This window comes from Desmodus rotundus, chromosome 10, assembly GCF_022682495.2.
Source record: "Desmodus rotundus isolate HL8 chromosome 10, HLdesRot8A.1, whole genome shotgun sequence".
NCBI lineage: Eukaryota > Metazoa > Chordata > Mammalia > Chiroptera > Phyllostomidae > Desmodus > Desmodus rotundus.
Window position 1 is genome coordinate 86,738,633 of NC_071396.1, and position 12,160 is coordinate 86,750,792.

At 44.2% G+C, this 12,160-nt stretch overlaps 1 protein-coding gene across 3 annotated transcripts in view; it reads right to left on the reverse strand.

Annotated features, from left to right (window-relative positions):
- Nucleotides 1-480: 480 nt before the first annotated feature.
- TPGS2 (tubulin polyglutamylase complex subunit 2) overlaps nt 481-12,160 on the reverse strand; it is a 29,077-nt gene continuing 17,397 nt past the window's right edge. Inside the window, exons 4-7 of one of the 3 annotated variants that reach the window (XM_053912882.2) lie at nt 11,010-11,138; nt 4,938-5,051; nt 3,236-3,396; nt 481-2,291 (exon numbers count right to left, since the gene is read on the reverse strand). In XM_053912882.2, coding sequence (XP_053768857.1) covers nt 2,064-2,291; nt 3,236-3,396; nt 4,938-5,051; nt 11,010-11,138 — 632 coding nt within the window. In that variant the 3' untranslated portion in view covers nt 481-2,063. Of the gene's footprint in view, nt 2,379-3,235; nt 3,397-4,937; nt 5,052-11,009; nt 11,139-12,160 lie in introns of all 3 variants that reach the window. The other 2 variants (XM_024580342.4, XM_053912883.1) reach the window with 2 other exon arrangements.

Genomic DNA, 12,160 nt, shown 5'->3' on the forward strand with positions numbered 1-12,160 from the left:
CAAACGGAAAGGCTTTGCCTTCCATGTGCACCAGAATCGACGGGAGGAAAAAGCAGGCGATGGCGTTCTAAGCAGCATGGGCGACCACGGAGCCCTAACATGTTCTTTCTTCCTCATGTCACTTCCTGTGTTGGCTGACCACTGATGCTGGAGATGACACAGGAAAGAAAAATGTACAGGAGCTCTTTTTCCCAGAACTTCCTTATTCATCAGTAATTTGTAAGTGTTGATGGAATGTGTACATATCGAGAAGTGAAATAACAACATTTGAGCTAGTTTTATGCAGTGTTTCCATGGTTCTGGTAAGCATACATATGCACACAATATGTATACATAAGCTATGAAATATGAATTATGTAATTTTGGTGATTCTGCATGAGTTAAGTGTTTTATATTTGCAGCTAAAACTGGAATTAGACAATGTAAAGATGATAAAATTAATGCTCATAATTGAAAATTTTAATTTTACTTAGAACAGCATTAAGGAGCCAAAACTGCTTCAACAAGATGTTAGAGAGACCATGGGCGAAAGGAAAACATTTTAGTAACTTTCCTGATAGTTTCCTGATGTTTGACCCAGAGGCCTCATGCCTGCACTTTGCACTGGGTCCTACTTATCAGGCAGCCAGCTTGGCCCCTCCCAAGAAACTCTTGAGCCTTTCCTTATCAGAACCCTTTGGTCTATAGCCCTTTGAGGATCCCCACTGATTGCCACCACTTTGAAGGGCACCATTGCTCTTGGGGCCCCTCTGCTCCTTTGCTGTTCAAACCTAGGACTAAATCAGAACTAAGAAGTAATTCTGCACAAGTACTATACGAAGGGTATCTGCCACTCTGGAAGGAGACATGACTTCTCAATGCCCCTCTAACCTGGACTTGTCTTGGAGGAGCAGCCTGAGGCTGGAATCTCTTATCTGGTGCTGGTTCTCCCTTTGATTTGATCAGTGCTGGCAGGAAAAACAAAACAAAACCAAAAAAAAAAAAAAAAACCCACATAACCCCACAAAATACACCACCAACAAAAATTTCTGAAAGTCTAAACTCCAGCTACTGCCCTTGACGACCTGTTCCCTGTATATCCTTTTGTCATTCCACGAGTGAACGGCTGAACAGCTGTGAGTAGGCCGAGCAGGTGGAAAGCTCTCGTCCACAGGGACTGTCTTCATCAAAGCTCTTTATGAGCAGTCCTGCAAAACAGCTCCCAGGAGTTTGTTTTGAAATGGCTGGAGTACAGCAGAATCCCTCCCCACCAAAACCCAAACAACTGAGAAGGACAGTTTTGGTAAAAGTGCAAACATCACAACACAAAGCTGGAAGCAAGAAACTTTATAGGACACTGAAAAAGAAATGAGCAGAGGGACATTTGTTTGTGGTGAAGGATATAAAGAATATTCAAATATAATGTCAAGAGTTTACACGGAACATTCTGACCCATCAAATTAAGGTATCAACGTCTCTAAGAAACTAACGGACCTGCGGAGCAGTGCGAATGTAATGCGTGCTGTCCAACAGAATTTTCTGTGGTGGAAGAAACATCCCATTATCTCTGTGCTGTCTACACGGAATCCACTAGCCACATGAATATCCAAAATGTGGCTATAATGCAGTATATATAATGAGGAAATGAATTTTGAGTGTAATTTAAATAGCCTCATGTGACTAGCGGCCACCAGTTGAACATTGCAGTTCTAATGCCTCATGGGTCAAAACCAGCGGTTTCCTTGAGGGACTCCTCTAATCACTGCTGAATGGTAGGGGGTTGTGGCTGGGCAGAGGAAGCTCCCAACGGATTTGGCCACTCAAATAAGGTCTGAAATTTTCCCAGCTTCCGGAGGCAGGGGGTGGCACAACCTGCTGTGAGGGGTGTGAGAGGGTGACTCTTGGGGAGACCTGAGTATGTCCCCTCACTCCTGGATCACACTAATGGGAGTAAAAGGCCCGGGATGGTGGTCACTCAGACAGAAGGAGGCGCTCAGGCTGGGGCCGCCCCAGGGGCACCTGTGCATGGAAATCACCCCTGTGGGGCTGGCAGGGAGCTGGAGGCAGCGGGGGTGGGCGGGTGGTCATTTCCGGGCAGGGTTTCCCGAGCCAGAGGAGGATTTAGGTGTGGAGGGAGGAGCTGAGGGCCCTTTCTGGGCCCCTGCCGGCTGAACAGGCCCTTTCTTTTTGGGGATTAAGACCTTGCTCTTGCTCTTGAACACTTTGCTGGGATCCAGCTTGTTCACAAAGCAGTCGGTCTCTTCGGAGAGCAGGTTTGTGTTGCAGGTGATGGGCTTATACATGTTGAACCACTGCTGTAAGGCAGAAATGGGAGAGGGTCACATTCAAAGGAGCAATGTCCTTGTTTATGCTCTGTCGGGGGGATCCAGGGTAGAGAGCTGGAGAGGTGAGGCAAAGAGAGTCAGTTTTAATGAAAAACTCTTCAAAACTCTCTCTCTTCAAGTCAAAGTGATGACACATACACAGCTGTAGGAGGTCTGGCAACCTTTAAAGTAAATGCGGCGTGAACAGTAAGAATCTGAGTGAACTTCCTTCCTTGTAATCCAGTGAGCCCTGAGCCTGGGCTGCTAGGCCCCAAATCACCAGGGGACAGGGTCCTTCTAATTGTTCTGCCCTCAAACCAGCCACTGCCCATCAGGCAGGTTTGACAGGACCTGTAGTACAAATAAGGCACTTCCATACTTTGGAACACCCTGTATCATTAAAAAGGACAGCTCTCTCTGTATGATACGGAATGAGCTCCAAGACGGGGTGTGGAGTGGAAAGAAGGTGCACAACGATGTGAGTAGTATATGGCACTTGTGAACTAGGAAAAAGGAACCAAAACCCATATGCAGCAGAGTATCTTGGTAAGGGCGCATGAGAAACTCTTAACAGTGGCTGCCTATGGGGAAGTGCATTGGAAGGCTGGAGAGCGGGGCAATAAGAAACGGACTTTTCACCGGTCCTGTGCGCATCTACCGCCTGTCCAAAACCCAGTCAGACTAAGGCCCTGACAGAATTCAATTAGAAAACACTCCCCAGAGAGTTCTGAGGCACAGCCAAGTTTGGGAACCATTTAACTAGATTATATGAAGGGAGGTGGAATAACCTGCCTTGCTCATTGAAAATGCAGGTCTCTGGGCTCCATCCCAGACCTTCTGAATCAGACTGGAAAGCTGAGGATCTGCAGGTTAGGCATTTCCCCAGAAGATTCTGATACATTCTACAGTTTGAGATGACAGGTGGTCCTCACCTTGGCCTGTGGGCTGACGCCATAGTTGGTGAAGGCATACTGCCACTGGGGCAGGCCCAGGTGTGTGATGAGCAGGCGGTAGTAGGCGGTGAAGGTATCTGTGAGAAAATGCCAGTATAACGCTCTGTCCAGGAACCAGATCTCGGTGTCTTTCGCTAATGCTGAAACAGCAAAGGAAATAAATGAAGGGATGGCTTAAAGTTTTCTTTTTATCTGTAAGGTCAATATATACTCATGTTTTTAAAAAATTTAAATAGTAGAGGGGATGGTAAAACATATGTACAAGTTTCCCTTTTTCTCTTCCAACCTCCAGTCCCATTCCCAGGGGATGATGCTGGCTTCTTTGGTATTCTTTCACACATTCTTGACCAATCCACCGAGCTACCTGCTGGGCTTCTGCCCTCTGTGCACCATGCCACCCAAGCAGCACCCCTTTTCTGTGTGCAAGCGGTAGTGCCCCTCCCCCAGTGGGGACATTCTGTGGTCTCGGTCTTCCTAACAGAGGGAAGCTCTGAATGGCTCTGGCTTTCCGGAGACGTCTCTGTTGGGAATTACAAGCACTGTGAGAAGCCACCTTGGAGGAGCCCAGACCAGCTCCATCTCCTGGGAATCCTGCCTGTGCCGAGGTGTCCTGTCCTGGCTCGGCTGAAGCAGGCACGACTGTTCCAGGTCCTGCCTTGCACGTGCTTCTCACCTTCCACCCTTACTCCTGGTGGGCCTCCCCAGTTCATCTCCTGTCTAATGGCTGTATCACTCCCCAGGTGGCCTCTTCCTCTTCCCACAGTGCTTGTGGTCTCAGACATTTGCACTCGAATCCTGCCACTCTCCCGAACACCCTCAAATCCCTACTCTGTTCTAAGTTAGGTCCCTCCTTCACCTGGCTTTCAGAACTTCACACGGAGGGAACCGGCCCTCTGGCTTCATTGCCTCTTCATCCAAAAGACGAACCTTGGGGGTCCAGTGAATTGGAATTTTCTGTCATTCCCCCTCCCCCACCCCGCCCCAATAAGTAGCTCTTTCCTATGGCACGGCTTTTACTCGTATCTCTCAGCTTGGATGCCCATTTCATTCCACCAAATGTCTCATTCCTACCCATAATTCAAGATGCAGCTCAAAGGCTATTTCACAAAGATTCCTATAGCTGAAGACCATCTCTCTCCCCCCAGAGGTAAGGAAAATCCTGGTGTATCCCCTCACCCCTACCAGGCAGAGAGCTACTTGAAGATGGCTGGACATTGTCCAGCTTTGTGGTTTCACAGTCCCTAGGCCAGGGCCTGATTTGGTGACAGTGGTAAGGTAGTGGCCCCTGCTCAAGGGGCCAGAGCCTTTAGTAATACAAGTTTTTACTGCTGTTCATCAGCCTACATAAAGAAGTATGAAGAAAGATAATGTTTTTCCTGGGCGCTTTCCTATGGCATGAGCCTGCTGTGCTGGAGGAGTTTGAACAGAATAACAATTTCTTTTAGTTTTTACTCACTATTCTAATCCTATTATTTTGCAATAACTCACAAATCATGATAGCTTAAAAAGACTCTAGTATTGGCCTGGAGGGGGATGTTCAGAGAGGCCTTGGCACCTCTAAGACACCTGGCTGTGTGTCTCAGGAGGTCAGGAAGAAATGGGCCTTTTGTGTGGTGGCTGGAGAGCAAGGTCAGCCAAGGCTACACCAAACTACAGGGCCACGCTTGTCAATGGTTCTTACCTGGTTTCCCTTTTTTGTAGACAAGGCAAACCTTCCCATTCCCATTGCAAGGATCCAGCTCAAATATCACGCTGCGAGAATCAAAGTGAGGCTTCTCTGGCTCGTTCTCACTGGCTGCAAACCCAGAAGGTAACAGTGATGTTCAAACATGCTCAGCGCCAACACATACTTACTCATCCAGCTTGGCCAGGATTAAAAAGAACAACAAAAAACCGGAGCCAAAAGCCTACCTATTCTATCTCAGATATATTCTTAACCATTGCTTTCAAGTGTGGGCCCAATGAATTCTATACTCTGAATGCTGGGGACCTTACTAGGGGTGTCCAACTTGTAGCCCGCGGGCCACATGCGGCCCAGGATCGCTGTGAATGCGGCCCAACACAAAATCGTAAATTTACCTAAAACAGTATGAGATTGTTTTGATTATGTGTCACACTGTATTTAATGTGTGGCCCCAGACAACTCCTCTTCTTCCAGTGTGGCCCATATATGCCAAAAGGTTGGATACCCCTGGGCCTTTCGTCTGGGCTCCCCATTACCAATAGGCAAAGTCACGAATCTGGGCAAAGGGGACATGAGGAGAACAAACTGAACTTCTTGGGCCTTCCTGAACTTCTTATGGGACTACATAAAGGCAGAGGAATCTGCGTGGCTTGATGTTGACAAAACTTCTTTTCTTTTTCCCACATAACTGCTTTCCCCTTATTTATGGCATTTTATGATCTTTTGATTGGAATCCCTTGTCCTCAGTCTAAAATAAATATTTAATTATTATGTTGTCATTAAATATATTATGATTAATACCAAGTCTGGCTCAAGTTAGAAATACCCACCTAGAAATCAAATATTATGGAGTAACAGAAAAAAAGGCAAATTCTTAGAAATGTCAGCACCTGAAACCCTCTCTTCGGCTTCTTTCATTACAGCTAATGTACAATAAAGGTCAGTATTAGTAACTGGGGTGGAGAGTTTACAAACCTAGGAGAAACTGGATACAACAAAGTATATAAACAGCATTTTGAGTTATATACGTACATATGCACATAGTGTACACGTATAAATTCTATATGAATGTATAAATATTTATATTTTCTCCTGGCTGGTGTGGCTTAGTGGATTGAGCACCAGCCTGTGAACCACAGTTGCTGGTTTGGTTCCCAGTCAGGGCACGTGCTTGGGTTGCAGGCCAGGTTCCCTGGTACGGGGTACACAGGGGGAAACTACACATTGATGTTTCTTTCCCTCTTTTCCTCATTCCCTTCTCCTCTCTAAAAATAAGTATATAAAAATCTTTCCAAAAATTTATATTTCTAATTAAAAATGTTTCTTTTCTTTTTTTTTTTTTTTAACTTGGCTTTTCCCTCCCCTAGAGGTTCTACCTTTATATTTTTCTTGATCTCATATGGTCCTAGACAGACATAGATATATACTTAAATATTGTCAAGAGTGTTTATGGTACAAAAATGGGGCATCATACACGCTATCCGAATCCTGCACCAAGACCACGTGGAAAGCCCTCTAAGACATCTGGTGTAAAGTGCGTTCTTTTTAAGGCTGCCTGGATAGTCTGTGGGAGCGCATGGACCCTAATTTATCCCACCACTCCTACCGATAGGCACTCACCCAGCATTATTCTGCTGTGAGGGCTACAGTAACCATCTCTGGACATGTCTTTGTGTTCTGGTGTTTTCACTACAGGCATGGATCGTTTTATTGAGCTTCGCTTTATTGTGCTTCACAAATATTTGCATTTTTTACAAATGGAAGGTAAGACCCTCTGCCAGCAAAAAGACGATGACTCACTGAAAATTCAGATGATGGTTAGCATTTTTTAGCAATAATATATTTTGTAATTAAGGTATGTGCATTTTTAAATATATAATGCTATTTATTGTATACTTAATAGACTACAGTATACTATACACATAACTTTTATATGCACTGGGAAACCAAAAATTTCCTCTCTCTGTTACTCAGTCCTGTGAACTCGAGCTGTCTTCCTCTAGCTGGGGTCTCAACTTTGCCCTCTCAGTTCATGGAGTGCAGGAGGCTCTGCTCAGGTTCCCCTCACTACGCTACGGACAGGCAGCTCGCGTCATGAGCCAGGGTTCTCCTCATTTGTTTCTCATCTCTCAGCTCATTGTCCTTTGTTGCCTGGTGTGTCTTGAAACCCATTGTCATAGATACTGTTTCTATTGTTGTTCCAGCTCGGAGGATGCATCTAGTCTCTGTTACGCCACCGTGGATGAATCACAAGTCTACACGGTAAGGGCCCCACCGGATTTTAGCGGGCCTCCTGAGGTCTGCCCTCAGTTTAAAAGAATAGGAAACTCATTCAGTGCAGTTCCCTTCTGCCATTTGTAGACGCCACTCCAGTTTCTGCTTACTCTCCAGCCCTTTTACCTGTTGTAATTTTTTTCCAGACTTTAGAGTACTGTTGGCGTAAGTCTTGATATGATAAAAGGCAGACCATTGTGACCAAAAGCAGGTTAACATTTGATTTTTAAAAAAAAATCTGCAATGTCACTGCTATTAGGCTCTCAATAAAATTTTTTTGGTTTTATCTCCATTAGTATATTGTCTGTACCTAATAATTTCATCCTTGGGAGTACCAGTGGATCTGTTACCTATTATCTGTGCTGGCTGTTATTCATGGGGTGTTTTTTTATGTCCCTGGTTACTCAGTAGAAATTATTTTTTGAAAAATCATTTATAAAAACAAGTTGAGGCCTAGAATAATGCTCTCTTCCTCTAAGATAGAATTTTCTTTCAACGGAAGAGCTTTCTATTGCCATATAACTCACCTACCATTCCCGCACTCATTTGCAGTGTGCAATTCCATGGTCTGTAGTGTGTTCACGGAGCCGGGCAGCCACGAACGCTCTCAACTTCAGAGCGTTTCTCGAGAATGAGCTTCCGTTCCTTTTGGCCAGGCCCCTGAGGCAGCTAGTAATCTGGGATCAATTTAGTCCAATTTGGGGATTTAGCATTTGGGGACACACAGATGACTTATACCCGAGCTTCAGCCCACATGAGAGTGGTTACTTCCGGTTCATTCTGTCATCTAGGGTAGGCCCAACCCAAAGGACAGTGGTGTTATGGGCGCCCCCTTCTGTAGTTCTTGGACTCTCATCTCCCACATGGGCCAAATTCTCAGCTTCTCAGCAGCCAGTTGTCTCTTTTGAAAAGGACAGTGTACCCCAGGCAAAAGCAACCTCAAATGTTGAGCCTCTTCCCTGGATTTCTGTTTTCTTCCGGATGTTGATCCGCTACTACCTCATCACCTTGTTAGCTCTTTGATGTTTAGATGACCTTTACATTTTGCCCTGACCTCTCAGCTGTCTTCAGCCGGAAGGCTGCTCTGAATCACCTACGTGCCATTACCAGAGAGGAGGTCTCTTTTCCAGTTTCAGTATGGTCCTGAAAAGGACACAGAAGAGCTGTGCTTTTTATATCAATCTGACTGTCTGTTTTCCAAAGTCAATCCCAGCATGTTTAATATAATGAATGATTGCACTGTTTTCTCTTAATGCTTTATTGTTTTATAATGTTGTTTCTTCCTTTACCTTTTTCTTATTTTTACTCATGTGATTTAACATTCCCCTTATTAGGTCAGCAATTTTAATCAAGTGTTTAAAATTCCTTTAGTGGTTATCTTCCTGTTCATTTATCTGCTTGCATGTTTGGATACACATGACTCTACCCTTATTTGGAAACAACGTACTATTATTTCCCTAACTAAGTGTGATATGCAGAATTCCAAGATTCCTGCTTCTTGCTACATACACCTTGCATAACCATCACATGTGCCAAGCTTGTGGCCACTCAGTTGTAGCTATGTTCCAAACCAAGACTGGTTGCCATTTAGGCCAGGTTTGGGACACCTGATGGGAGTTACAATATAAGTTGAGATGGGTTGTCACTTGTGCCACACTTGGAGCCGCTTAGCAAGAGGTACAGGGCATGATGAGGTCAGTTGCTGCTGGTTTGGGGTTTGTGGATTGAGTGACTTTAGGAAGGTTTGCAGCGTGAGCCCATTCAGGTGGCTCCTGTGGAAAAGCCTCTGGAAGCAGCTTCAGTGGAGCTCGAGAGTTGGGTGGGATGGGGTCTCAGGAAATCACCAGGGCTGATAATAATAATAATAATCTGATTATTATTTTTTTGCAAGTAATTTGTTATTTTTACTTAGAAGCATGTAATTTTTTTTCCATATCTTGCAATGCCTGTTTTCTCATAAATTCAATCTGAGTCTAGGAGAACTATTCCAATCTTCAGACACATTTTCTCTTATAAGTGTTCATTTATTGCCTTTCCATCTATTCGTTTTCTCGAGCACCTATAATTCCAATAGAAGGTCTCCTGAATCTATTTTCTATTTCTCTTACCTTACTACTTTTCCCCTTTAAAATTTTCTCATTTGTGCTTTTAAATATTTTTGGCATTTTATTTTTCAGATAACTCAGGTCTCAATGTTTATAGTCTTCAATTCCCTAGTCAGTTATTTAATCAAAAAATCTGTTTTTTTTCTATTGGAAGTCTTTGTTTTGTCTTAAATGTTCTTAAGTGTCCTTATTCTTTTTACTTTGGTTTTCATCTGTGTCCTTTAGCAGTTTTATTTCTCTGGGTGTGTACTCTGATGTTTCTTCGTTATTGTTTTGTGAATGCTGAGTTCCCTGAGAAAAGGCAGTATTTTTCTCCTTGGGTTGAATGAGACTTAGGTCTAGCTGTGGGACTACCTAAAAAGCACAATCCCAGATGCCAAGAGCCCAAGTGGCCTTCATCCCCATGAGTATGTAGGGCAATGTGGTCTCTCCTGCAGCTCAGTCCTTTGCTGAGGCCCCTTGCAATCCTCTCTGGTGTCTTGTCTACCTCTACTCTTCCAGCCTCAAGGGCAGGAAGACCGAGTCCACCTATTTAACAACTTTGTCTTCGAGAGGTTAGTGGGTCCCAGCACATACAGATGAAGTCAGTGTGACTTTTTCCCCACCTTGGAGAATTCTACACATCTCTGAGTGACAGGCTTTTCCCAGGGTCCATCACTTTCCAGTCTTAGCTGCTGGACTCCTCCTATCTCAACACTAGTGCCCAGCAGCTTGTCCAGTTGAAGGGGAAAGCCTTGCATCAGTTGTCTGTCAAGACTTCAGTGTACCCCAAGGCTTTAGTACTAGCGATGCTAGTTGCCTACTCAATACTCTTTTCTTTTCTGTTCTTTTATTTCTCTTATTTAAATCCCAATTCTGCTTGACGAGGCAATCAATACTGCGCAGCTAAACATACCTCCTCACATTCCCTTGCAGTGATTGGGTGGTAACCTTTTGACTTTGTTCTGACCAGTGGCTACTGGGAGGGGCTTGTGAGAGAACAATTGCTTTCCTGATTAAGACGGAAAAGACCCTGCCAAGAGGCGGGTTTTCTTTTTGCCCTTTACTCTTTCTCCTGCCTGGAACATAGACTTGAAGCCTGGAGGTAGGGCCCACAATTCTTACCACGGGGATGAAAACCGAAGCCAAAGGGAGACTTTATCATATCCCGGTTCCACAGTTCTTGTTAAAAAATAGAATCTGTTTAGTTTAGACATTGTAATTGGGTCTGTTATATGCAGCCAAACACAATTCTGACTGACGAAGTCCTCACTTCTCAGACTTGCTCAAAGCTTTTAGTAGCTGTTTGAATTATTAGGCATTTCAATCAGAAGTGGCAAAGAGCTTGGAGGGAGGAAGGGAGCTGCACTTAGACTCCCAGGTTCCCAGCAATCTTTTGATATTGAAATGCTGAGTGAAGTTTAATCTGTAACATTCATTCATTTTCCAAGTATTCATTAAGTATCTACAATGTGCCAGACCCTGAAGTGTGTGCTAGAAACAGAAAAAGATCCCAGCCCTGGCATTTCTTCATGGAAATTTCCTTTGATACAGACTGTTTTTATCTTACTCCATGGTCCTGAGAAGCCACAGCTGGAAAGGGCCGGGGGGAACATATCACAATGCCACATCATCTTCCCATGGTTTTCAACGTTATCAAAGGGAAACAAGTGAGCTAATTAATAATTCAGAGCAGAAGTCCCCCCCATACCTTCTTGTGTATCATCCTCCAGATCAGCCAGCGTTGGTGCATTAGGAAGTGAGTACATGGAAGACTGGTTGAGTTGAGTCAATTTTGTGATGCTGTTAATTTCCATGCTGCCCAATGGAATGGTATGCTCTATGGGAACATTAAAAAGAATTACATGGAGTAACAGCCTAGTAACATGGTTATCAGGAGGACTTCTGCTTTAGTAACCTAAGCCCACCTATTGTTTGATCCTAGGGCTGAGGAATCTGATAGAAAGTGAAAAGAAGATTATCGATGAACTATATGCTCTAAAGCACCTGCTTTTCGTGCAAAAAAAAAAACACAAAAAAACCCAACTAGGGCCATGGGTGAAGAGTCCCCATGGCATGTGTAAGGGCAGAGTATTGAAGAAAATTTAAAAAGGGGATATACAAGAGGAACTGGGAAATCTAGGGCAGGAGTCCTGTTAGAAGGACAAAGGACTTAAAGATGATTTTGCTCCTTCTTTCCCTTGCATTAAGAGTTATATGCACTCTTCAAAGGAGAAACAGCTTTGGTTACATACCTGACCCTTTTTCTACTCTTCTTGTTATAAGCTTTCACAATGGAAAATATCTCACCCTCTACTTCATTTTTCCTTATTCAGTGGAGAAAACTTAGCAGGATTCTTGCTTGGTTCCAGTCTTCTGTGATTAGGTGGAAATAAGAAATACACAGGCAGCATATTTTCCTTATCTATCATACAGAATCTTTGCAATATAGAGTGGCGGGCATGGGATGGCACACAAAGACTTAGGCATCCGACTGCTGAAAAACTTGAAGGGCTGAGGCCATACAACAGCTGGTGTACAGACCACGGACCATCCCAGGAGAAAACACCACTAAAGAGGTAAACATTAGAGGCTGCGTCTGCTGGCTTTTCTGTCCCTGACTTTAGCTATCCAGTAAAAATATGGGTAAGGTAATGGGGATAAGGATAGGAAGATGAGTTGGGAAGATTAAATTAGAGAGGGTATAGTAATCATGAAGGAGGACTCATTCATAAAAGCTTCATGCACCATTCCTTTTCTGAAGCAGGCTTGTGAAGAGGCTAACCTGCCTCCATGACATGGGCAAGGGAGACTCTGACAGTCTAGATTCTATCTCCTCTCTCTGTTGCTCTAAACTCCGAA